We start from the raw sequence: 26948 nt of genomic DNA, 5'->3' as shown, positions 1-26948 counted from the left end.
ACTCCCATGAGAACTGCTTACAGAGATAAGCTTGCACAGGACATCTGACATTCTCAAAGCATTTCCTAATAAATCTAACCACTAGGTACAAGGCCTATACCTGACAGTAAGGAGTTGCATGCTGAAAAGGGGCAGCTCGTGACAACAGCTGACCTGCTGCATTCTGCACTAGCTGCAGTTTCCAGATGAACCTTAAGGGCAACACAGAGTGCTTTGCGGTAATCTAGTCTTTAAGGTTTCTAGTGCCTGAGAGAAAAGGGTGTCAAAAGTAAGATGAGCGATCACGAAGTAATAACATGGAGCTTATGGATTAGAGCCAATGCTGTAAAAAAAAGAAAAAGAATTATCGCTCCAGAAACTCACCAACCTAATTTTAATCGTAAGAAGGAAAGCAGTTTGTAAATGGAAATCTCCAGATGATCCTTTATTTGAGGATTGGTTAGAAAGGATGTAGAACATGTTACCTGTGAGCAAGAAAAACGCAGCGAGGCTTCGGAAAGAAAGACAACAATCAGTTGTAAATTTATTTAAACTGGAATTTGATCAATTAAACTGCAGGGAGGGATCTACACATTGTAGCCAAAGCGATTCTTTGCGCCTGTAGTGCACACAGAAGCCTCTCGATTCACATAACGTTTCTTTCAATGCACCTCTAACTGCTACATGTCCGCTGAATGAGCGTTCTTTTTTACCCCATCTTCAGGCGACAGTAAGCCGTTTCTACTTACAAAGTGTGTATCAATGCTGTGCTGTTTCCTCTCCACCCCGTCTTAATTCGATCGCTCACCATATATGGTTAACCTGTCTGTTAGAACTTCTTAACTTCAGTACATTTTCGGCGCCAACTGGAGCCATTTTGATCCAATGCTTTTCATGCTTGTGCTGAGGTTAGTCCTTTTATTTCCCGATTAATCAGTAGTATTCCCTTAATAACCTTTTTTAAAAATTCTTTTAAAATCTCATTTCTGCGCACAAGCACACATGCGCATAAACAGTTAAACATGAAAAAAAAGAGGGGACTTTCAAGGACGTCATTAGCGGCGGCGACAAAAGCCCGCCTATATGCAATGCCCTGTTGCAACGAAAGCGGATGGGATTTGAAGGATGTGAGACCTGGGGAAATGTAACACAACGTGGTAAAGGAATAGATACCACACCAGGGAGAGATAAGTGTGGCGTGTTTTGGTGCATTTTAAAAAAAACTGCGCGAGGAGGCGCCTGGGCTATGACGTGTAGATCCCCCCAGAGTTCCGATATATAAACTGTTTTTTTGACAGAAAAAACTAAAAACAATAACCCCATACATATTCAAACCAAGTGAGACAATAGCACAGCCTTCCTCAACCTGGGGCGCTCCAGATGTGTTGGACTGCATCTCCCAGAATGCCCCAGCTGGCTGGGGCATTCTGGGAGTTGTAGTCCAACACATCTGGAGTGCCCCAGGTTGAGGAAGGCTGCAATAGCACTATGTAAATTCTCTTAATACAGGGACAATGTTCCTCCTGAATGGACGGTCAGGAGAAACATTATTTTGATTCTCAGGAATAACTGGGTGCACGGTACCAATATTAGAGAAAAACAACTGGGTACAAATAAGGTTTTTTAATTAAGTATCTACCAAAATAGGTTACCAAGAATGGTTTTTTTTCTAAGCAGATAAATCATTGACAGCCATCTGACCAAAGGCATGAAGGGGACCAGTCAGACCCTTAATAAAAATAATCTTTCCTCACACTTTTGATGACAAAAGGAAATGAAAGCACTCTTGAGTCTCTGTTTGGCTCTACCATTTCCCAAAGCCCTGATTATTCTCAATAGCCTGCAGAAGTTTCTCCTTCAGTTTCTCTATTGTTGAATAAGGTGGCAGGAATAAAATATGATAGCAGATCTGGGCTTCAGGGATATGATCTTCTGTAAGCAAAGTGTGCGAGTGAATGACCAACTTCAAGGCGTCCATTCCCATGGCAGGTACCCGGTCACTTCCGGTAACAAATACTAGGATAAGAAAGGAAAGGATTCATCATCTCAGTGACCGTGTTAGAGAACATTCAGACAATTCCAAAGGTGGGTGATGTTCTTCAACCCAAGATAATATAAATCCCAAATGGTACATGATGGATATGTTGTATCTGTAGGACCAATCGCAGGGGTTCTTCCTACGACCCACGTATTTGCTTCATTCACACACATCCCCCCATAACATGGGGTTGCACTACAAGGAAGAGGCTCCCATGATAACGTGGGTGTGCACGACAGGGCCCCAAGTCTATGATGGCTCTGGGGTACCTCAACCTCTGCCTCTCAAACTGGAGATGAACCCCACGGGAGATGGCAAGAGGCCTACAAGATATCTTCATCTCCGGCAAGACATCTGAGCTTGGAGAGCCAGCAGCATGGGGCAGTGGGCAAAGTCTAGGGAGAACTGTGTTCAGATCCCCATGGAGCTCACAGGGTAACCTTTTATCAGTCACTTTCTGCCAACCCTATTTCACAGGGAAATTTCACTTTTCCGAGACTGTAGAGACTAGAGGCTCTGAGGACAACAGGGCTGAGATTGCATCCTGGGTTTCAGTCAGAACCAGCCAGCACTATATAAAGGAGCTCTCCAAGGTGCTGAACCCTATTCCCAACCTGGGTCCAGTTCTTTGAATAGCTACTCCAGAGTTCTGGCTAATTCTGACTGAAACCCAGAGTGAAATCCCAGCCACACTAAAATTGGAGCCACCAGTCTCCACTGGAGGAAGAACGGAATAAAAATGTAACCACTAAGTTTTTATTTAAATGAAAGAGCTCGAGAGGTTCCCAGTTGCTCTTTTAAGAGAAACATCCTGTGTTGTCAAATGGATATCAGTTTCAAGTGTTCCGTTCTTTGGGAGAAGGTAAAAGAGGAGCCCTTCACCTCGGCTCATCTAAACGTTACTGGAACTCGGTTTCTACCAAGACAAAATGTTGCAGCACAATAATTAACTAGTTTGATTGTGGGTACCTGTGTAAACAATTAATTGGGCACCATTTTTTCTTTTTAATTTTTTTTAAAATAATACTTAACAAAAATTATGGGCATTGGCTTTTTTGTGTGATGGGAGAAAAGGTATTACAAGGCGCCTACTGCGATGCATGCATCACCATAGTTCTATTTGGGTGTTTAATTCCTCCCTTCCAAATTTACAATTGTGTGAGGGAGCTCCAGGGTGAGGTGCACTAACTCCATTCTCTCTGTGGCAACTCCGCCAGTGTCCCCATTGCCCTCCACACTCTGGGCTCGTTTGTAGATCAATTTACCAGCAGGGCTCCAAGACACATGCTGGCCACCATTTTGAATATGCAAGCTGTGGTGGTGGGCGCCCTGCGGCTTGTGTCAGGCAAACCTAGACATCATGGGTTATTTGAGGGTTAAACAACCCTTAGATAACCTTAGAACAACCCATGGCTGGGAGATTGTACAAGTTATAGTCCAATACATCTGGAGGGCACTGGGCTGGGGAAGGATGATATAGATTTTGTGTGTGTGTGTGTGTGTGTGTGTGTGTGCGCGCACACACACACACACATTGGGAGACTGCAGGATTTCAAGGGTTTGCCACTGAAAAAGAGGTTTGTGCCATTTCATTACAAAGATAGGGTGTTTCCATCATGGGCTTTTGGAGGGTGAGATACTTACACAAAAAGCCTTTTTTGTCTGCCAAAGTTAGCTCATGGAAAACCTTCCAGAACATCTTTATGGAGTGATGTGTGGCGCTGTACATTTCACCGTACTTTGTATTCTTCAAAGCAAAACAAAACAGTGAAATCAGACCATCAGATGAACAAGTCAAACTAGCAAGACAAAAGCTCTGTCCATATATTCAGGAGAACATGTGAGGGCTCAAAGCGGGTCGTAGGGTGGGCTGAATATGCTGCCCCACCCTATATCTCTGGGTGTGCTGACCCCACCTTCTCAGTTGAACTAGCAAAGTTCAAAATGAACACAGGTGTGTTTTTTTCAATCTGTTTTTAGTCTCTTGCAAACTGCTTTGAGATGTTTCAAAGGAGAAGCAGCGTGATAATACTGCAAATATGCAGATGGTTCTACTCATGTTCAAGCAAACATGACTAGAACTCCCTTTCAGACTTTGCCAGTTCAACATGGCCAGGTCTGAACTGAGAGGGCAGGGCCAACAGGCCAAGAGATGGACTTGGTGGGAGCAATATGACTGGCTCCCCCTCAGGACCCACTTTGAGCGGTCACACGTTCTCTTCAATGCCTGAACAGGGCTAATGGCCTAGAAAACAGGTGCGCCACCCAGGCTCAGAAGTGTCCTGCCATGGATGCCCAAATCCCCAAATCCCCCCCCTGCCACTCAGCAAACTATGGAAAGGGAATGGGCTTGTGATGGCGAGAAAGTGTACAGGAATGACCCTTCCCACACAAAATTGCGCACACCCCAGTGTGGCTGGAATGTGATCCATCTAGTGAGATACAATTTACCTGGGGAAGAAGAGCATGTGAGGAAGTTCTCCTCTTGGCTAAAATCGTGTTTCAGCTAGCCCAAATCGCTGCTTGGCACCCTGGCCACAGTGTTATGTTGCAGGGGAGGAAGGTGTGGGGGAAGAAGGTGTGTGTGTGTAGAGAGTCACTCTTCCCATGTACCTTCCTCTCCAGCTAGGTTGTGTACCCCACCCTTCTGACCAACTGATTTGCAATTTTTCCTGCAGTGCGGAGGAAGGAAATGCATAATGGGATCCCACATGCTGAAACGGGGATGGAGATAACATGTATGTGTGCGCGCGCATGTGTTTCAGTACAGTCTGGCATTCTGTTCCGACAGCGGCCAACCAGGTGTGTATGCAAAATAGGTCTGGACAAATTAGCAATGTATGAGATCACTGGGATTCTCCGAATGCCGTCTCGCCACTCATCTCGTACCCGATTCCTCTTCGCGTTTGCGAACGCTGCCCGCTCTGAGCGATTGAACCTGAGTGGTGATCGAACCTGAAATCTGCACAAATTTCCACACATTTCCTCCAGACTAAAGTGGGGCTTTCAGCCTGTCAGTGGAAACATGCACAAATAAGGAAATTTGTGTAAAATTGAACTTGGAAAGTGGCACAAAGCGAATGCGAGGACATATCCGGCAATGTGGGAACATTTTCGCCAGACACATGTTTTCGGTCATGTTCAGGGCTTCGAATAGTGCATGCTCACATGTTTTGTGAGCAAAAATTAAATTTCCAGACATCCCTAACAGGAAACCCACAAACAGTATAGGAGTGGCAAGTAGTATGTCTGACTTGTATTTCCCAGCAACTGGCACTGAAAGACTATCATGACTAGTAGCAGCAGTTTCTGCAGCTGAAACTCTCCCCACAGCCTGAGTTCGATCCCAGTGGAAGCTGGTTTCAGGCAGCCGGCTCGGGTCGACTCAGCCTTCCATCCTCCCAAGGTCGGTAAAATGAGTACCCAGTTAGCTGGGGGAAGGGTAATAATGGCTGGGGAAGGCAACGGCAAACCACCCCACTATAAGGCCTGCCAAGAAAACGTCAGCAAAAGCTGGTGTCCCTCCAAGAGTCAGTAATGACTCAGTGCTTGCACGAGAGGTTCCTTTCCTTCCAAATGGCATCCAAGTTGATGGCCTTGACAACACCTTGAGGTAGTGAATTCCATTAGTTTAAATGGGTGAGAGTGAGGGTCTGGGGGCATGCAGTTCCTGAACAATCACCCATTCTGGCACGTGGCCCTCAGAAGTAAAAAGGTTGCCCACCCGGATCTAGGAAGTCGTTCCATCCCTTCTCTCCACCAACCTTCTCATACAAGTCCCAATCGTAATTCGCATTTCCAATTGCTGCCTCCATCAGTTCTTGAGGCTCAAAGAAACCAACTACCGGTTCATCAAGGACTTTGTAGAACCCTCTTCTGAATTCCTTGAAAACTTCATCCACCGATTTGTTGAAGACGTAATCCACATACCTGTTGACAAAATCCTTCCTTTGAAACGAAAGAAAGGGAAATTAGTAGCTTTGCTCCCAAGACAGAAAGAACAGCTGAGCGGTTTTCTGAGAAACCCCAATGTCTCCTTTAAACTTAAGCTGGCATTTTTGCAAAGTTGTCGAGATTTGAATTCAGGTCTCCCTAGTCCAAATCCAGTACCCCATCAACTACTTCACTCACTGGTTCTTTAGACAGGTTTGCTTACGTTATATTGGTATAATAGTTTCTTTACTGGAATATTTTCAAAAGTATTACTAGGAACTCTTAATATTAATGTTTCTGCATCAGTTGTGTAGGTGTCTTGGAGTTCAGTGAACCTGAACTCTTGTACTGGTGAAAGGGAATAAAGCAAGATAGCAGAGCAACAGGGAATGTGAACTTGAGGGGCTATTTTCATTTTAGTTCTAGTTTCTCTGCCTACCTCCGAGTTTCCCTTTTCTGCATTCACCATTTCATTTTAGATCAGCCTTCCCCAACCAGGTGCCCTCCAGATTCGCTGATAGGGGATGATGGAGGTTGTAGTCTAACACATCTCGAGGGCACGAGGTTTGGGAAAGACATTTTAAATTATAAGCCCTTCAGAGCAATGGATCTTTGCGGATACCCATGTACAAATGCTGCTATTCAGCACTATCCTTGGTTAGGGGAAGACGCCCATATAAAAGAATAAACAGGTCATCTTTGCATACTTGTTTTTATTGTTCACAGTGATTGACCTGCCATTCAGAATTAGCTCTACTTCCATGTCGTCCCAGAATATCTGAAAAATACGTTTGAAAATTGTTTCAGGTAACTGTTCATTGAATCGCAGAATCATAGAGTTGGAAGAGGGCCTATGAGGCCATTGAGTCCAACCCCCTGCTCAATGTAGGAATCCACCTTAAAGTATCCCTGACAGATGGTTGTTCAGCTGCCTCTTGAATGCCTCTAGCGTGGGAGAGCCCACAACCTCCCTAGGTAACTGGTTCCATTGTCGTACCTGATGTCCAGCCAAAATCTGGCTTCCTTTTATTTGAGTCCATTATTCTGTGCCCTCCACTCTGGGATGATCGAGAAGAGATCCTGGCCTTCCTCTGTGTGACAACCTTTCAAGTACTTGAAGAGTGCTATCATGGCTTGTCTCCCCTCAATCTTCTCTTCTCAAGGCTAAACATGCCCAGTTCTTTCAGTCTCTCCTCACAGCGCTTTGTTTCCAGACTGCTTCTATTAATGCAACCCAAAATAGCATTTGCTTTTTTTGCAGCCACATCACACTGTTTGCTCGTATTCAGCTTGCGATCTACAACAATTCCAAGATCCTTCTCGCTTGTAGCATTGCTGAGCCAAGTATCCCCCATCTTGTAACTGCATTTGGTTTCAAGATGGGGGATACTTGGCTCAGCAATACTACAAGCGCGAAGGATCTTGGAATTGTTTTCAATACCTTTTTCTAAAGAAACCCCAAAATTAGTTGTGAACGCTTACAGCAGGGGCTGGGAAAGTCAGGCCTGGGGGGCGAAATCTGCCCCCACCTCCAGAGTTCCCTGATGGCCATATCCTGGTTCCCACTGAAACCTGCCCAGAGCTTATGTCAGCTTTCAGAGTTCCTTCTTTGCCCCTCTGCCCCCGCTGTCTGAGGCAAGGCTGCTAGTGACTCTCAAGATAAGCCATTTTCCAGGAGTGTTGACCTGTTTTTGGGATGAGACATCTTCCCAGAACAGCTGTTGGCTTACCTTTTCTGAGCCTGGTAAAGAATTGGTTGGCCCAACCTTGTAGCTGTCTTTTTTTAAAAAAAATAAATAAAAAATTATTGGCCCTAGTTTTGTGCATTTTAAAAGACCCTCTACTTTGGTTTATTACAAGCTGAAGAGGCCCACGGCGCCCATGAAACGAGACAGCAAAGCTTTTGAAGATACTCACAGAGTAACACTGCTGAAGGTTTTCCTCAATGTCGTCATACTCATAGTCTAGAACTGCCTGCAAGCTCCTCGTTAACAAAAGGAAATAGGAAAAGGAATGTTTGGTAAAAAGAAGGTAGCGTTTTGTCTGAGAAAAGGCAAGGCAAGAGCTAAATCTCATTAGCGAGCGAGGGGAGAACTTTGTAACTGAAACCGGAATGGTCAGGAGATCCAACCGCTAATCTGCATATGAGAAGCTTTGGGTGATTCAGGGGCCATTTCCACTCCCACAGACCACAACTCATGGGCTCCCATACTGTGGGTGCTAAAAGGGGGAGGGCGGGAGGATTAAAATGGTTTCCGGAGCTGTTATGGGGTGCTGAAAGATTCAGAATTAGGTTGCAAACAAGCTAATTTTGACCCTTTGGGCCTAAGAAGCAGTTCTGGATGCCATTTTGTTTTCCAAATATCTAGCAAACAAATATATCTATTTGGCAAACAAATGGTGACTGAAGCTGCTTTGGAGCGTGTGTGTTTTAGGGGTTACCCTGATCTTTGGGTGGTGACTGGGCCCCCACAAAGGGCTGCAGGGGCCAGATGTTGCCCACTTCTGCCTTAAAACCATGTGATAATTGATATTCCATCACTTTTGGAGGCCGTTAATTAATGTAGCCTTTCTAACCTGGTGCCCCCACATACGGACCACAATAACTGACAGAATGCCTTTCCTGACGTGGGCCTACCCATTCACTTCGCTCAACATCTAAGCTCCTTCTCCAGGTGCCTACTCCAAGGGAGGCCTTGAAGACGGCAACAAGGGAGAGGGCCTTCTCTGTGGTGCCCCCCCCAATTATGGAATGATCTCCTCAACGAGGCCCGCCTGGTGCCAACATTGCTATCTTTTTCAGCGCCAAGTTAAAACTTCGCTTTTCCCAAGCATTTAACAATATGTGATGAGCTTCATCGATCCTGGATCTGATTTTACAGTTGTTTATAGTAGTTTTTAGATGTATCTTTCTGAGTAGATTGCATGTTTTTGAGGTTTTAAATTTTGTATATTGTTTTTAATTGTTTTAATCTTATGTAAACCGCCCAGAGAGCTACGGCTATGGGGCGGTATAGAAATGTAATAAATAAATAAATAATAATAATGATGAGTCAGACTGCAATTCCTATCATTTGCAGACCCTCACATCTGGAGGTCAATAGGTTGGGGAAAGCTGAATTAATACTTTGAGGTGAACCTGGAAAAAAAAGCCTTTGTAAGCTTAGGTTTAAACTTATTACTTGGGGGTTGGGGAAAAAATGCAACCCCTGGATAAAATCACTTGGGATATTCAGCCTGGCCCCAGCAACACGAGACTGGAAACCTTGGTATATTGATGGAGAGTGTTTAAGCCGCTTACTTGCCAATGACTGGATTCAGCTCTTTCAAATCGTCGAGGGAGGGTTTCTTGTTAAGCAGTTTTTTAAAGGCAGCAAGCGGGAAAGGAATGTAGGCCGTGACTCTGTTGGCCATGCAAAGCCCGCACAGGACTCCAAAGAGGAAATATTTATTCTTCTCTACTGAAGGCTGCAACAACACACAATCACAGTAACAGAAAATCGCTCTGGATGTTATAGGGCAGTTCCACATGTTCATCCCATTGACAGACCACTATTCTGGAACTGAATAGCAGAAGCTTCTCCAACCTGGAGCTCTCCAGATGTTTGAGATGACAATTCCCAGTATTCCAAGTCAGCATGGCAAATGGTCAAGAACAGTATGAGTTGTAGTCATAGAATCATAGAATAGTAGAGTTGGAAGGGCCTCTAAGGCCATCAACCCCCTGCTCAATGCAGGAATCCACCTTAAAGCATTCCTGATAGATGGCTGTCCAGGGCCACAGCTAGACCTAAGGTTTATCCTGGGATCATCCAGGGTTCGCCCCTGCCTGAGCACTGGATCCCCTGTGTGTCACCTAGATGATCAGGTTTGACCCCTGGACGATCCAGGGATAAACCTTAGGTCTAGCTATGGCCCAGCTGACTCTTGAATGCCTCTAGTGTGGGAGAGCCCACCACTACGCTGGGTAATTGGTTCCATTGTCATATCGCTCTAACAGTCAGTTGGTTTTCCCGATGTCTGGAATCTGGCTTCCTGTAACTTGAGCCTATTATTCCGTGTCCTGCACTCTGGGATGATCAAGAAGAGATCCTGGCCCTCCTCTGTGTGACAACCTTTTAAGTATTTGAAGAGTGCTATCATGTCTCCCCTCAGTCTTCTCTTCTCCAGGCTAAACATGCCCAGTTCTTTCAGTCTCTCCTCACAGGGCTTTGTTTCCAGACCCCTGATCATCCTCGTTGCCCTCATCTGAACCCCCTCCAGCTTGTCTGCATCCTTCTTCAAGTGTGGTGCCCAGAACTGGATGCAGTACTCAAGATGAGGCTTAACCAGTGCCGAATAGAGGGGAACCAGTATTTTGCGTGATTTGGAAGCCATACTTCCGTTAATGCAGCCGAAAATAGCATTTTTAAAATTTATTATTTGCAGCCACATCACACTGTTGGCTCATATTCAGCTTGTGATCTACAACAATTCAAAAAATCCAAACCCAACACATATGGAGGGCACCAAGTTGGGGAAAGCTGATATAGTTGGATATCAGCCATATGGTTGGATATCAGGGGGTTGGACTAAATGGCCTTATAGGCCCCTTCCAACTCTACTATTCTATGATTCTATGGTCTGTTCCAGACTTTCCCAGCCCAGAAGCAAGATTCTGCGTGTAAACAAGATAAGCACACTCCACATGTCTTGTTTCAATAGAAAATCACCAAATTTGGGGCACTGGCACCACAATTTTGGTAGCAAATTCAGTGACAGGCAAAGAAGCTGGGTCCACAAAATTGGCAAGCCCCCCCCCCCCCCCCAAATGTAAGGTATAAACTTTCACAGTTCACAGCTATATGCATTGGGTATTTACACCCTCATGTAAATGACCAGCGGATCCAGATGTGGAACAAACATGCCTGATTGGCTGAGCAAGTGGGAGCAGGTGCCACCTCGAATAGCTTAGATGTTTGTCTAAACTGGGCCCATGTCTCCTACGCTTACCCTGGAAGGGAACCACATTGGGGAATTGTCCTCGCAGTACACAAACATTTTGTACTCTGGCCGCACCATCTCCTCAAACACATATGAAAAGAACTCCAGCAAAATGCCTGCACCTTCAGCTCCGGGCATCTCTACTTCAAATTTAATCTGCAAGGAAAGTAATAATATCCAGACGTTTGTATTGGGAAGAAGGGAAAAGAACAGAACAGAGCAAAGGTTATATCAAGTCTATGGGGAAAGGACATTTCGTGGCATGTTAATTTCTGTGCCAAAAATTATTTATTTAGTATAGGATTTATAAACTGCTCCACATCAAAAGATAGTGGAGTGGTATACAACAAATTAAAACTCCTAATACAAAAAAAAATACCATAAAACAAATAAATCAATAAAACTGGCTGGTATTTAATCATCAATCAGGAAATGCTTGCCTAAAAAGAAACGTCTTCAGCAAACACAGAAAATAAAGAGATTCATCAAACGAGCTTGCTACTGCCTACTTACGGACATCTGCAAGTCCTTTAGACAACGACGTCCACCTCCCACTCCTTCCACTCATTTTTCAGTTGCAAAATTGTCCCCCTATAATGCGACTTTAAAAAAAATTGAATATGCCGCAATCTCCTGCTGTGTGCAGGAAAAGCGGCACAATAAAAATGACCCCTGAATGGGCCATGTGGTCTTTGTTTACTTCCTCTTTACCCTGTGGGAAGAAAGAGGAAGTAATGAGGAACAAAAGTGGGTGCAGAGAAGCAATGGTAAGGAAACATGGTTTCCCCTCATGTGATGACAGTCAAATTAATGCAGGCATATGTCTGACCTCAATTGGAAGGGAATTCCATAGAATGGGAGCCGATACACTGAAGGCGGTGCTCCTGGTAGTTTTCAAGCAGGTCTTTGAACCATGTGGGACCACTGGTCAGGCAGGATGATCAGTTTACTGGCCCTCATCTGGCTCATTACTGAGTCCAGGTATTAGTCAAGGACTCACATGGCCACCCCTGACACAGATGTCACGGGGAGACAGAACTGTGTGTCATCAATATATCCAGCTGTCATTTTGTTAGCCCAAATGACGTTGCACTAGCAGAAACTTAGGTTCTGAACTATGCACATGAAAAGAATCAAACTAAAGTTACATTTGCACAAGTGTGGTTGTGCAAGCAGTTTTCCATTATGCTTGTGCAACACACTGTACAACCTGTTGCGTATTCTGCTTGGTTTTCACACGAGTAATAGGCAACTGCAGTAGAAAGATTCAACAGAGCTCCACTAGCATTATTTGAGTTTGCAGAATGTTACTGTTGGGTGCTGCCCTTTGCTCCAAATCTCCTAATGACTACTCCAAAAGGGTTATATAGACTTTAACACTAGGGACAGTTTAGTATCCTGTGGGACCCGACTACTCAAGAGCCAAGGGGGCAAAGAATGGTCACCCACTGTTACTTTCTGAAACGTACCCTGCCATTTCAACCACTGAAATACAGGGCCTTGCTAGACCTGGTGGAAAATCCGGTGGAAAGGAGGGGAGACCTTGCGTTATGAATAACGCGAGATCTCGCCCTTATTCACACGCAAGTCGCAACGGGTTCTGGAGGAGAGCCGTCACGGCCGCCATTTTTTTTTCTTTTAAAGCAGCAGCAGCAGTGCAGGAGCCAGGAAAGGTAAGTGGGTTTTTTTTTAAAAAAAAACTCCTCCCCCCCATCCGCGATCTCCCCGCCCTGGCCCTGTTCTCCTTCCCCCCATCCACGAACTCCCCGCCCTGGTCCCATTCTCCTTCCCCCTGCCCACCATGCCCGCCCAATCACCCACCCGCCCAATCACCCACCCGCCATGTCCGATGCTCCCCTGGCCGCGATCGCCCCACCCTGGCTCCACTCTTCCCCCCATCTCTTCCGCTGGGTCCGCTCTTCCCCCCCGGCCCCCATCTCCCCCCCCCCCGCGATCCCCCCGGCCCGATGGAGCGCCATGCCCAGTGCACAGCTTCTCCCGTCTACTTGTGAGTAAGCTGTGTAGCTGGGAAAAGCTGCAGAACTGGCTAGACCTTCCGCAGCTCCGGGCTCAGCCCGGGGCTGTGGAAATACCGGGCCACAACCGGTGCCGGTTATCCCAGGCCAAGGGAGGATTTAGCCCGGGCTGACCCCAGGATCTGGATGCACAGGGGTAAGCCCGGGTATCAGCCCGGGCTAAACCCTCGTCTAGCAACGGCTACAGTGTCTTCAGGAACTGATGACTACCTGTGACATGTTGGGCTCTGAATAGTGCAACATCAGCTAGCCGCTCTGCAGTAAAGGGGTAGGCTAACTTGCCCTAACTTTGATCACTATGATCAATTCCAATTTATGTTCCCAAACTTTGCCAAGTGCACACTTGAGCTCTTTGCAAGCAGAATGCCATGCTGGAGGCACAGCTGGTCTGATCTTGATCGACGGTGAAATCTTATACTGTTGGGAATATTGCAACCTCATCTGCAAGTTTCAGGAAGGGGGCAGTGTTGCAGCTAGCTAGTTAATGCATGGGAATTTGGGGGCATAGCTAGCTTTAGGATCACTATAGCATACAGTGAGGATTCTCGATCCTCCCTTTCTTTCCCCAATCCCCTCTCTCTAAGTCCTCTGCCAATGCTCTGAACACATGTGTTTGCTCCCTCTCCTGCTGGGGTTACAGAGCACAAAGAAATAGGCTGAACAAATTGTATTTGAAACTACACACTGCACCTGTATTTGTATACAAGAATTTGTGAGTAAACCATTTTACCCTTTCTTCACTGAAAAAAGGATGTGGTCTCTTTTGGGGCATGGCTTGTGTGACTGGTAAATGCTCATTCCAGTCTGCCTTTTGTTTTTTCTCTGCTAACTGCCTTTTTAACAGGAGGCAGCAATACCAAATAATTCCCATCATATAAAAGTCTATTCCAAAGTAAGCCCATCAGGTTCAATGGGACTTAAAAGTCCCATTTTAAGGACGTAAAAGTGGGTGTAGGACTGCAGCCCCAATGGGCATTTCAGACAGTTCCAGTGTTCAGCCACAAGCAGCAACACAGTGGTCCTTGCCAACTTACTAACAGCTGCATTTTCAGGCAGATGTCCTCCACCCTGCTCAGTTTGCGCAAAGTGTCTTCAACAAGGTTCTGGCGTCGGACTTTCAAAATAAAAACAGGAAGCTTTGGAAGATCACTATTTCTCGACAGAATGTTATTTAGCCGTTTCAAATTAGCATCTAACTTTATCATCTGGAGAAAAACAAAGAGAAAGAAGGCTAGATAATCCTATCAACTTTGTTCCTTTTACAACAGATGATCTGGAAGAAAACCTGTCGGTACTTTTCTTTAAACTGGATTAATAGAGAGGTCTTCACACTTAAGTTAGTAGCCTGAGAAATAATGAGATTGCCAGACATTCAGCCATTTCTCTGACTCCACCACCTCAAAACCACACTAAAATCAGAAATGGCTATGCATAGGGTGACTGTATGAATAGGAGGACAGGGCTCCTGTATCTTTAACATTTGTGTAAAAAAGGGGATTTCAGCAGGTGTCATTTGTATGCATGTAGCACCTGGTGAAATTCCCTCTTCATCACAACAGTTAAAGCTGCAGGACCCCTGCCTTCTTTTATATCTGATCAAGCTAGTATAGCTCCCGCAGCTTTAACTGTTGTGATGAAGTGGGAATTTCACCCGGTGCTGCATGCATACAAGTTACACCTGCTGAAATTCCCTTCTCTTTACAACTGTTAAAGATACAGGATCCCTGTCCTCCTTTCCATAGGGTCACCCTATATAAATGTATAAACTGGATGCACTACTGGTGGTCATTTGTTTTGTTTTGAAATAAAAGATCGCTGCAGCCTCCTAAGCCAGCTAACGGCAATCTGCTACATTAGGGGTGGGTAGATTTCAGGCTTATGGAATCTATTTAGTTTTTTACTAGTACTCCAAGGTACATCCAAAGTCAGGTGCAAAATAGTGGTGAGTGAAGCAGGCATAGATTTAGAATTAAGGAACAGGGTGCCTCTGGGCACATGCTCACACCAGGACATTATTTTAGTCCCCGAGCTGACCTCACAATCCTTTCACACACAAAATCCCCTCCTCTTTCCCCACCCATATATTTCTGGATTTTCAACACCCTTATTTAGGACCTTCCCCCACAAAAAATCTTTGCACAAGAACAAGAACAACCATTGGGATCAGAAACCCCTGGCTCAGCCTTCAACCATCACTGGGAGTGATGGGGCTTTTAGTCCAATCCAACTGGAGGGCACCAGGATGGTTGAAAACTCCACCAGGCATTTCTATGGCAAATTGCCTAGAGATCAACCTCCTTCCTTCCCATCCCTGTCCTCACCCCTTACCTCTTGTGTGACGTACGGCTTCAGGTAAAAGACTTGGATCTTGGTCAGCAGGTTGAAGACAAAAGGAAAACGGCAGAAAGACATGGAGCGCTCTTCTTCACCCTTGTAAGGAAAGAATGGTGTGTATATTGATCACAAATGTGATCATTTAAGTAGACATCCTTCCTTCCCAGCTGTCTTTGTCCCACTGGTCTCCACCCTCCATCCAAACAAGTCCACTCTTCCCCACCCCCCTGGGTGAAGAGAGCATGATGGTTTCCCATTCAGCTGCAATGGCAACATTCCTCAAGCGAACAGCTTCAGTGCATCCCTGTGCTAGGGGCTGTCTATACGCAGGCAACGGCCCGTGGTGGCTGTGGATCTGCACTACGTTGGTTAGATGATGCAAACACAGGTTTGCAGCCACTGTGGGGATTCCCCGCGAGGCTGCAATATGAAAAAGTTGGGGATTTACTGTGAAAACAGCGCTTCAGCTGTCTGTTGTTGCTCCGGGGGTAATCTGAGGTCAACCCAGGGCAGTCAGTGCCTAGTGGAAGGCAACCAGCGATTGGTTACCCTCCACCAGAAAGAGGGCGGGGGCAGTTCTGGTACCCAGATGGCTGCACAGAAACCCGGCACTCCCTCCTCAGTATCAGGATTACTCAATGCCAAAGCGCAGGGTTTGAGAGGGAGGTGGTGCTAACCTGGCACTGTGAAGACAGCCCCCTACTCAGATGTTGGTCCCACCGATACGAAATGGCACTTTCCACACAAGAAATGCTGCGCATATGAGCTATGGAATATGTAAGCAATTCTCACGTGAAAGGTGGTGTCTTCCCTTACATGAAAGCGAGAGGCGGGGGGAAATCGCAATGTGCTTTCTGTTTGTCAGACATCACTGCAAGTTAAGAACATAAGAAGGGCCCTGTTGGATCAGACCAAGGGTCCATCTAGTCCAGCACAATGTTCACACAGTGGCTAACCAGCCATCGGCCAGGGATGAACAAGCAGGACATGGTGCAACAGCACCCTCCACCCATGTTCCTGAACAATTGGTGCACACAGGCTTTCTGCCTCGGATACTGGAGGTAGCACATAACCATCAGGGCTAGTAGCCATGGATAGCCTTCTCCTCCGGGAATTTATCCAACCCCCTTTTCAAGCCATCCAAATTGGTGGCCATCACCACATCTTGTGATAGTGAATTCCATAATTTAACTATGCGCTGTGTGAAGAAGTGCTTCCTTTTATCTGTCCTGAATCTCCCACCCATCAGCTTCATGGGATGACCCCGAATTCTAGTATTATGAGAGAGGGAGGAAAATATTTTTATTGATTATTGCAGAGCAGGAAATTGTGATCTTGATTATGTAGCATAATGCATTAGGGAAAGTAAAACGAATGACCAAAAGTGGAACAGGAAGAATGGGGTAGTTGTGTTAAGTATTTACTTGGGGTCTGAGAAGGGAGCGTGGGATTTCTGAGTGGCAGTCACCCCCCCCCCCCACCCTCTTCCAGCACTTTCCCCAAAGATGTCAGGGAGGGAAGGGATTTGAGAGCTGCTGCAGATTGGCGCCCCACACCACACCCTTACTCATCATCACCTGGCTGACCCTGGAGGGAGGAAGAAGGGGTGATTTATGAAGGCACTGAGCACCAGGACACAAAGGCCACCTCCGTTGCCAAGAAGGCGGAGAGAGAGGCAGGCGGGCTCTTTGCTCTGCCGCCACTCATTCCAGGGCTTTCACAGCAGCCTCTCTTTCTGCCGCCCTCTTCTTGATGGAAGGCAATCGATCGCTGGCTGCCTCCCACCAGGCGCCGCCCCTGGGTCGGCGCGGGATTGGCCACGGAGCAACGTTGCTCGACAGAAGCGCTGTGTTGACGTCGCTCCCTTTAGAAAAGCCGGGGTAAATCCCACACCATGGCAGGGAAGGCCAGCGGTGCCTGCGAACCTGGGCCTGCGTAGTCAAACCAACAAGGCACAGATCCACAAGAACTGTGGGGCTTTTCCCCTGTATGGACAGCCCCTTGGTTATTCATTATATTTCGTTACCACTCAATAGCCACAGCTCTCTGGGCAGTTCACAAAAATTAATTAAAACCCTAAAATAAAATTTAATAGAAATCAAGAGCACACACACACACACGGAGAGAGAGAGAGAGAGAGAGAGAGAGAGAGAGAGAGAGAGAGAGAAGACAATCCAGACATTGCAAACCAGGCTCCTTATGAAATCAGACCATTCGTCCATCTAGTTCACATAGGGTGACCTGTCGGCCATTGGCAACCCTTGGCCACTCTGTGTGGCCTGCAGGTGTGTAGGATGTTCTGCCCACTTTTTTCAGTCATCAGTAGGTGAGGTTGGGGAGACTCTCCTTCCAGCAATCCCAATGTGCATATCCGGGGAGGGGATACACGTGTGCTGATATGTGAGCATCTAGTCCTGCCCCGCCACATGGCATGCATGTGACCCTCGGGGGCCAAGATGTACCTCCCCCCCCACACACACATCTAGTTCAGCAGCTTCTATTTTTGACGGACAGAAGCTCTTCACGGTCTCCTACAGAGGTCTTTTCAAGTCCCAATGCCCAAGATTCTTTCAGCTGGGAGGTGCAATGAACAAACTTGAGACCTGATACGAAGATTTGTAGATCTTGAATAAGGGCATTTGTTTTTCTGACCCCTGTCAGTTTTGGACAAGATTCGCGAGCTTGGCTACCTTCATTTCATTGTCAACCTGGAGAAAACACAAAGCAATAATACTTACCCTTTCGATCCATACGTGCCAGTTTGTTAAGTCGGCAAGGGTATCGATCCTTTGACCGATTTCATCTATGTAGAAGTTGCTCAATGGGAGCTTGCAATTTGCCATCTTGTTTACCTAGAAGGACAACAATATTTGAATTCAGAGTCATGTGCTTCATAGAGACGGAAAGAGAGGAGTCTCAGTCAACATTTCCAAATTACCAGGCACCCCTTACCTTATATAGCCTTTTAAGCACTTGGAGGGGAGGTATCAATTCCAGGCACTGGGGGTAAAAGTAGTAATTGGCGACCTGAGATAACACGACCTTTTTCAGCATCTGAACGATTCGGTCTAAAAATGAGTCTGGCAACAATGACCAGTATTTTTCTGAAATAAGAAAAACATTCAGATCTTCCTGTTTAAGAAACAAGCAACCCGCTCCCCCCCCCCCACACACACACCTGTATTTAGCCATCCATCAAAAGAAAAATTGATTAAAAATCTAGTTTGGGGATTAAATGAAACCCAGCAGCAGATTTTAAAGCTCTAGTCTGCAGGAGTTTCCCATGCAGATTGCCTTCTCCCAGACCCTGTTCATTGCTCAAGGCAGGGTTTCCTTCTTCACCACCAGAGAAAGGCAACCCATCTCTATAGTGCTGAACAGGGAAACCACGCTCTTATCTTCAGTCAGCAATCAAGCTAAGAGCGGGTTTTTCTCTTCATACCAAACAGGTACGTGTTTCTTTGGGCACTGAGAAAGGTGTTCAATGACATCAGGGAGTGGAAATTTGGGAGGAAGGATTTGTGGGCAAAGAACTCTGGAGATTTCTGTTACTCCTAGGGCCTTGCTAGACCTACCTGTTAATCTGGTCGGGGGTAGGAGCGAGGCTGGGCTGCAGCTAGCGTGGGCCATCGCCCCTTTCTACACGTGAGACACGACGGGGTAAGGGAAAGCCCCATCACGTCGGCCATTTTTTTTAACACTTAAAGGGGCCATGTGTGCAGGAGCGCACCAATGATAAGGTAAGTCTTTTTTTTTTTAAAGGGTTGCCCGCTCCCCCTACCCCCGATTTCCCCGCAATGTCTGATGCCCCCTGCCCCCTCGCCCATCCGCCCCCGCTCGCCATGTTCGCTCGCTCACCTGCCCCCGCCATGTCTGCCCCCCGTTCACTCACCCAGCCCCCCGCTCACCATGTCCGCCCCCTGCTCGCTCACTCGTCCAGCCCCCCGCTCACCATGTCCAATGCCCCCTCCACCCCCCTGGCCGCGATCTCCACACCCTGGCTCCGCTCTTCCCCCCCCCCGGCCCGATGAGCACAGCGCTCCTATGGAGTGCTATGCCCAGTGCGCGGCTTTTCCCAGCTACTCGCAAGTAAGCCGCGTAGCCAGGAAAAGCCACAGAACCAGCTAGACCTTCCGCAGCCCCGGGCTCAGCTCACAAGCGGATCCAGTTATCCCGGGTCAAGGGAGGGTTTAGCCCGGGCTGACCCCGAGATCCCCTGTGCATCATCTGCACGCACAGGGGTGAGCCCAGGTATCAGCCCGGGCTAAACCCTCATCTAGCAACGGCCCAAGTCTCTAGAACAATGCCCTTGTGCACCAAGATGCCCGCAGACGCCTCTCTTGGCACCTGTGAGGCCCCCTGCCCCTTCTGATTTTTATTCTACTTCTTAAGAGTTTCCATTTTATTTTACTTTAACTGGGAAGCTTGCATGCTGCAAAGTGAGGTGCTGCCCCAGCACCCCCTTTATTTGTGTTCAAAAGAGCAGTTTTGTGTTTCGGAGCTCAGATCCCAGCTTTGCTTTGAACTTCAGTTCTTGGCCAAGTTACTTTTCTTTTGGCCTCATCAGTTTGCATTCTGGAAAATGGGTGCTTTGTGCCCAGCCATGAGAACCACTAAAGCATTTTATGAATGAGCAAGCCGCTTGCGACAGCCATTTTGTGAGAGTGCCCATGACAGTCTCTCCAAATTCCACATGGTTGGGGACCCTTATCCTACGGCAATTATTCCTGAACCTATTCCTAAGCCTCAGCCATTCTTATTGGGAAAGCCAGGGTTATACCATGCCAACATGTGCTAAAAACAGGAATCTGGAGCGAAGGTTTCTGCTAGTCTACATGCCCCAAGTGACCTTTAAGATCATCAGTGGACGGCTTGATGGTCATTCTGAAATTAACGGAATGCCGCCATGCAATGTCTGAATTGAGCCAAGGGGAACAAAAAGAGAGAATGGAGACCACCACACTTACCAAGGATGCCTGAAGAGCGCTTGCTCAGTCTGACAACGGCTTTTGCAAAAGGCACCCCCATGTAATGCAGATTCCCTGAAGGGAAGCTCGAAAAAGCCTCCAAGCACTGAGGTAGCAGGAGGAAAGCAGAAAAAGCCTCTTGGTGAGGAGAATCCAGCGGGAGAGCAGGAATCAGGTGATTCACCAGACAGGAAATGATCTGCAATCAATTTGGAAAAACAACAGATTTAGCTGGGGATGGATTGCAATGCACAAGCCCACACAGCCCTTTCTTGCACCAGGCTCCACATGGTCAGCAAGGCATGAACTGGAGCAGGGCTGCACCAGGTCTCCTCCTTTGATCTCAACCATGTACTGCAGAACCGCAGCTGAATGGTGTGTTGTTGTTTTTAGGGATGTAAGAGAATTTCATTTATGTTCAAAAAACACACAAACATGTCCCATCGCAACACCAAACATGAATACAAGCAGGAGAGCATGTTCTCTGAAAACATTCATATATTACCAAACTTAAGTCCACTCTCAAAAAATGTGCATTTTAAAAAAAATGTTGTTTTTTTAAAGTGCATTTTCAGTGTGCTTTTTTTTAAAAGGGCATTTTCCTCATCAGAAATGCAGTTTCCCTATTTGAACAAAAAGAAAAAAGGCTCCTATGCAACTGAATGCAAAATAGACTGAACAGACTCTTTTTGGAAAGTCGACTCTGTACCTGCATTTTTATGCAAGAACAATTGTGAGTAAACTTATTCTTCCTTTCTTCACGAAAGAAGGGTGTGATCTCCTTTTATTCTAAAATAGCTTTGTGTGCATGTGGAACTCAAAAACACTCATTCTGTTTTGCCTTTTTTGTTTTCCTCTGCTAATTGCCTTTCTAATAGGAGGCATCATTACTAAATAACCCTATCACATAGTGGTAACATAGTGGTATACCCCCTTTACATAGTGGTAAACCCCCTTTAAAAAAAAAGGCGAGAGACTATCAAAAGCAGAACAAAAGGAACAACTTCAATCGATTCAAGTTACGTACTTCTGTTACGAGGAAGTGCTCCTGCATCTTAATTTCACCTTGTAAAATGGGGTTTTCTTTCATTTCAAGAGAGATTCCCCATCTTCTGCCGTCCCAACTTACCATCTCAGAAATCCAATTCCTTTTGGCAAGCTCCACAAATGCTTCTCTTGCCTTTTGCAGATCCACTGCTATACAACAGCTACCCTCCAGAGGAGATCTAGGAAAAAGATCCCCTTGTGAGTTTGCAAAAGAGAATGGAAACATTTTATTTGTTAACAAGCTTCTACCAAGATCTTCTACATTTCCACATCGTTTTGTACCACACAATACATTCTACTTACCCTGATCTTAAAAAGCTTGCTGTTAAACAAGGAGGAGAGGAAAAGATTGCTTCTATTTCTCTATAAAAAGGAACGAAATGAAAAAGATCACACACTATGAAACAACGACATGTCAGTATTGTTATTTGCACGCTGGATTGGTGGGATTTCATCCTGATGTATGCACCCTGTGGCAGATATATTTTTAAATGACTTAAAAACAAAACCAGTAATCGTAGCATTAATACTTGTTATAATAATAATAATAATAAGGCAGACACAAGAACAACTAACCTGGCCCACTGGGGTGCCCTTTCTGGCCCATGGAGGATTGGGCTCCTGCAAGCCCTGATCGACTCTCTGTGCCTCTCTCTACACAGGGGGTGGGGGAGATGTGGGGTGAGCCCAGGTGATTTCACAAGAGGGGGCTGGGCTTTGGGGCAGAGCCCAGCTCCCTTGATGTCATATGGCCCATGGGCTTGGTCTGCAGAGGCAATCTACCTCTTGGATCAAAATAGGCTGTCCGCCCCTGTACTAACAGCACAATCCTATGCACGTTTACTTGGAAGTAAGTCTCCATGTGACTTACTTTCTATAGCTTCTTCACACGAGCGAATTAAGGCATGCTGGTGAGTGGCCACTCACAGAAGTTTGCGGGTCCTTTTGATGACATCATTAACCTCCTGCACATCTCCTGCACCTTCCCCCTGTAATTCCATTCTTTAAAAGTCCCTGGATATCCCTATTGTGCTGAAATATCTTGGGATGTCCTACCATGTTCAGGGGAAGTTGCGTTAGAGGGCGCTGTCCCATTCAGGGCTATGAGCACTGAGAGAAGGGGAAATTTCCCTCTCTGCCCATGTAATGCAGCCCATTACTCATTGAGCAAGAAATGCAGGAAGCAAAGCCCTGGTAAAACAATGTGATTTCCCCTTAATTCAAATTAGCCCTTAGTGTGTACAAAACAATGGCCTAAAATTTTGCTTCAATAAGAGCAATTAAACATGTATTTGTCAACCCCTGAATAAGACTGGATAGATATTTGTCTGCAATATACAAGACATTTCCAAGATCAACATCCAATGTGTTTTTTTGCCCTGTGTGTGCAATAAAACTGTTAAATTTAAACCCATGTGATTTTCAGAAAGGGCAGACGCGTCATGCTGAGTACCACCATTGTACAAAATGTATAGAACAGCTGCTATCCCCTTAACATCAAAGATATTAAGACTGCAATCCTATCTATACTTTTAAGTATAGAAGATATAGTATGTAAACTTATATGATTGCAATCCTGTATAAACTCACCTGGAAATAAGTTGTATTGAAAAGAATGGGATTTTACTACAGAGTAGGCATGAACTTCTTTCAGACAGAGGGCCGATTCAATTTTGGAGAATCTCGCGGGGAGACAGCCAGATAAAAGAGGGCTGGGACCAAAAATACCTACATATTTTAAATTAAACCTTTTACTGTCAGTAACTACGCTTTAGAAGGGCATGACAACATTTTAGAATGGGTGTCAGAACGACTGGAGGCCAGGGAAAAGGGGTGTTGTCTGAGTTTCAACACACACACACCCCGCTTTATGCAGGGCCAGCCCTACCATGAAGCAGTCTGATGGGTGCATCAGGCGGCGGAATATAGGAAGAGTGGTGAATTGCTCTCCTCCTCCAAAGGGCCTGCCGTTTCTGGGTCTAGCTGGCCGCCAGCAGGACCAAGGAATAGCCACTGGCTCATCAACTCCCACCCGCTCGCCTCCTGTTCACCCGACCTGCTTGGGCAGCCAGCTGCCTCGGCTCACTGGCCGGGCCCATCGCTTCATGGTCCAGCCGGCTGCATGCAGGTGGCTAGCAGGACCAAGAAGCAGCCGTTTGCTTGCATGCCTCTCACCGGCCTCCTGCCCACTTGACCTGCTTGGGCAACCCACGGGCTGTATCCACTGCTTCTCGGTTCCTCTGCTTCTTGTTCCAGCCGGCCACATGCATGGCTGATCGCCTGGCTAGCCATGAAGGTCGCCAGCAGGAACAAAAAGCAGCTAGCCGGCCGCTCAATCACTCCCTTCCCTGCCTGCTTGTGCAACAGCCACAGAGCGCCTGCGTGAGGTTGGCTGAAGTCTCGTGATACTTCTGGGAGGAGGCGTGAGAGTCTACCACGCCTCGTTTCGGAACTCTCACGATACTTGAGAGTTCCAAGAGAGGTGGTGAGGCAGGCGCACGTATGCGCAGCAAAAATTCAAGAACGCAAATATGCAGGCATGGCCAGCTGAGACAGCTGCCAAGCAGATCGGGTGGGAACGTAGGCGGATGTTTGTTTCAGGCGGCAACAGGCCTTGAGCCAGGCTGGGCCTGGCTTTATGCTCTCCGTTTCCCTATAAAAGGACTAGAGAATATAAACTGCAACCTCCGAGCCTTATGACGGTCTTCAGTGCCCGTAGATATCCATGTCTCAATCAGCGACCTGTCCATACGGCTAATCTTTGGCAGGGCTTCCATATGAGAAGATTTGCTTGCATTTGCAGAAGTCTTTTTTAAAAAATAAAAGAAGAAGCGGTGTGAAAAAGTGTCACCCTAACACAGCCTTCCTCAACCTGGGGCGCTGCAGATGTGTTGGACTGCATCTCCCAGAATGCCCCAGCCAGGCTGGGGCATTCTAGGAGTTGTAGTCCAACACATCTGGAGCGCCCCAGGTTGAGGAAGGCTGCCCTAATACAAGACTGGTGATTCATAATTTAAGCAGAAATCAGTCGATGAACATAAATTAATGGTTACTAACAAGGGAAAACTGACATTCACATAATCCGCTTGGGACCATCACTGCTGACTGATGGACATAGATCAAAAGGTGGTTTCAATTCAACAGAGAAAATCAAGTCATAGGAGAAATAATGAGTATTTCTGGGACGGAAACAAATGTTATTTCAGTAACTGTGCATATTTATTGTTTTATACTGTATGTTTTTATCTGTACGCTGCTCTGAGATCTTAATGATATAGGGCGGGAAATAAATGTTTTAAATAAATAAATAACATAGCATTCACTGGTTTATTTGAATCACTAAATGTGTAAGTGCTCAAAATACTCCAATTATATTATCTCAGCAATCCTCGCAACAACCTTGTAAGGTAGACCAGATTCCCTCCATATTGCGGATTCATGGGCTGGGGAGAGAGGGTGAAAGGCTGAAGGCTGTACTGTGTGAGTTCATGAGAAGATGGAATTTCAACCCTGGGTTTCTGGATCATGCCTCATTTATATGAGCCAATTTAGTTACGCTATTATTTAATTATTACATTTCTGATCTGCCTAATAACTAATGTTCTCTGAGTGGATTACAAACAGTTAAAAGACTAAAGTGTTACAGAACAGTTAAAACACAATGCAAAAATCTATGTAAGAATATGATAGTGTAAGGTTTATTACTAGAGCTCTAATAAACAGATTTTGCTCATTTTTGTTTTAAACTGAAACTTGGGCAGTGTAGATGTGCCCAAAATTTTGGAAGTTCAAAAAAGTTCAAAGCTCAACCTTCAAGAGCAATTAATTTCTTCCATGCCAAACAGGTAGGGCAGCCCCTCCACCAGCAGGGTGATGGACAGCCCTGCTTGGCCAATCAGTGTAGCACGAAGGCGGGCTTGGGGCACAGCCACGTAATTAGGTTATTGCCACCAGTGGGGAGGGGGAGGGGATGGAGGCAGCCAATCGGAGCGCACGAGGGAGGGGCCGGGGCCATGTTGCATGCAAATTTCGGAGGGGGGAACTCACTATGCATGAGCCAAGTTTGCATTATTCATGAGCGGGAAAGGAGCAGCACTACACTAGTTAAAAATAATAAAACACAAGACGATGCAAAACATACAACAAATCAATAAAACAGTCATAAAAATCTTGAAACAGGTCTCCAAAATGACTGGGAGAAAAGGAAGGTTTTTGCCTGCTGCTGAAAAGATAAAAATGAAGGTGCCAGGAAAACCTCTATGGGGAGTTCATTTCAAAAGTGGGGTGCCACAATTGAGAAGGCCCTCTACACTACATAAGTACCGCAACAAAAGCTGAAAGGATACTCCTACATAAATAAACATTCCCACCCACCCGCATATCCTCTTTGTGTAGGATATGCTCCAAAGTCAAGAGTTTACAGAGGAGATGAGCAATCTACCTGAAAAGTTCTGGCAAAGTTGACATATGTTCCAGCAAAAATCTGTTTTATTTGGATGCCGAATAGGTCTGCAATGAGATGAAAGTGGGTTAGCCCTCAATGCTCAGTCCACATTAACTATGATATTTGTGTAGTTTTCCAACCAGGCAGTTTCTTCAGATCCTCAATGCAACCTAAGTTTTGACATGTCCCACAAGAGACTACTTGTGACTTGTATCTTTTCTCTTCCCCCTCTAACTCTACTGCTTTCTCGTTAATCTTTTAAGATAACATACAATGTTCTAAGCCGCCTGTACTTTGCATAAAAAGTAAACAGATCTGTGCTCAGGCAAATCCCAATTCTGCACTAATTAGTTCTGCAATTTTACACTATTTTGATTCTGGTTTTACTGGTCAAGTAAGTTATGTCGGACACTAATGCTCTACCATGAGCTGCTGAAAATCTTACTCCGCCCTCCTTGCTAGGTTCTGAGATTTCTGTAGGCGTTGCTTGCCAATTTTCAACATGTCTTCACAGCCATAAGGACTAGAAACTTAGTGTTAAAAATGAAAGCAAAATGCTTAAAAACCAACACACTTCTTTTGGATTTTTGGACATAAAAGCACCGCAATTTGGTGGGGAGAGACTCATCAGAATCACTCACAGCTCCAGTTGGCTGGTGGGTGCCATTTTGTTTTCCCCAAAATTAATGCAAAAATATAGGAAGAGCCTTGCTGGATCAGATGAAAGACCTATCTAGTCCAGTATTCTGTTCCCACAGTGGCTAATCAAATGCCCCTGGGAGGTCCACAAGCAGAACATAAGCACATCAGCAACCTGCTACTCATGTTCCCCAGCAACCGGTATTGAAAGGCATACTGGCTCAAATCTGGAAGTAGAGGTTCATCAGACTAGCTTTTTATTACACGCTTGCTATTGCCCACTTGTGCACACATCTTTTAGACGACATCGTTCGCCTCCCGCTCCTTCCACTCGTTTTTCTGTCACAAAATAGACCCCTTTTAATTCGACTTTAAAAAAAAAAGTGGTGCGATTTAAAACGGCCCTTGAGTGGGCCACATGGTCTTTGTTTACTTCTTCTTTCCCCTTGGGGCAGAAGAGGAAGTAATGAGGGGCAAAAGCATGGGCGGAGAAGTGACGGTAAGGAAAAGCGATTTTCCCCTGTGTGATGGATGCTCGTAATTTTCCC

At 46.0% G+C, this 26948-nt stretch overlaps 1 protein-coding gene across 1 annotated transcript in view; it reads right to left on the bottom strand.

Moving 5' to 3' along the window:
* The window catches only part of LOC134405027 (uncharacterized), an 84310-nt gene that overhangs the window by 45511 nt on the left and 11851 nt on the right, over positions 1 to 26948 (bottom strand). The window contains exons 8-23 of the mRNA XM_063136086.1: positions 25759 to 25826; positions 24003 to 24124; positions 21621 to 21680; positions 21400 to 21496; positions 20271 to 20469; positions 18256 to 18407; positions 18042 to 18155; positions 15298 to 15399; positions 14004 to 14174; positions 10943 to 11089; positions 9252 to 9418; positions 7868 to 7934; positions 6658 to 6728; positions 5782 to 5965; positions 3662 to 3764; positions 1788 to 1995 (exon numbers count right to left, since the gene is read on the bottom strand). Coding sequence (XP_062992156.1) covers positions 1788 to 1995; positions 3662 to 3764; positions 5782 to 5965; positions 6658 to 6728; positions 7868 to 7934; positions 9252 to 9418; positions 10943 to 11089; positions 14004 to 14174; positions 15298 to 15399; positions 18042 to 18155; positions 18256 to 18407; positions 20271 to 20469; positions 21400 to 21496; positions 21621 to 21680; positions 24003 to 24124; positions 25759 to 25826 — 2032 coding nt within the window. The remainder of the gene's footprint in view (positions 1 to 1787; positions 1996 to 3661; positions 3765 to 5781; positions 5966 to 6657; positions 6729 to 7867; positions 7935 to 9251; positions 9419 to 10942; positions 11090 to 14003; positions 14175 to 15297; positions 15400 to 18041; positions 18156 to 18255; positions 18408 to 20270; positions 20470 to 21399; positions 21497 to 21620; positions 21681 to 24002; positions 24125 to 25758; positions 25827 to 26948) is intronic.

Source organism: Elgaria multicarinata, chromosome 10 (assembly GCF_023053635.1).
Source record: "Elgaria multicarinata webbii isolate HBS135686 ecotype San Diego chromosome 10, rElgMul1.1.pri, whole genome shotgun sequence".
NCBI classification, from domain to species: Eukaryota; Metazoa; Chordata; class Lepidosauria; order Squamata; family Anguidae; genus Elgaria; species Elgaria multicarinata.
Note: the sequence above shows the minus strand (reverse complement) of the source record. Positions and strands in the feature narration are given on the sequence as shown.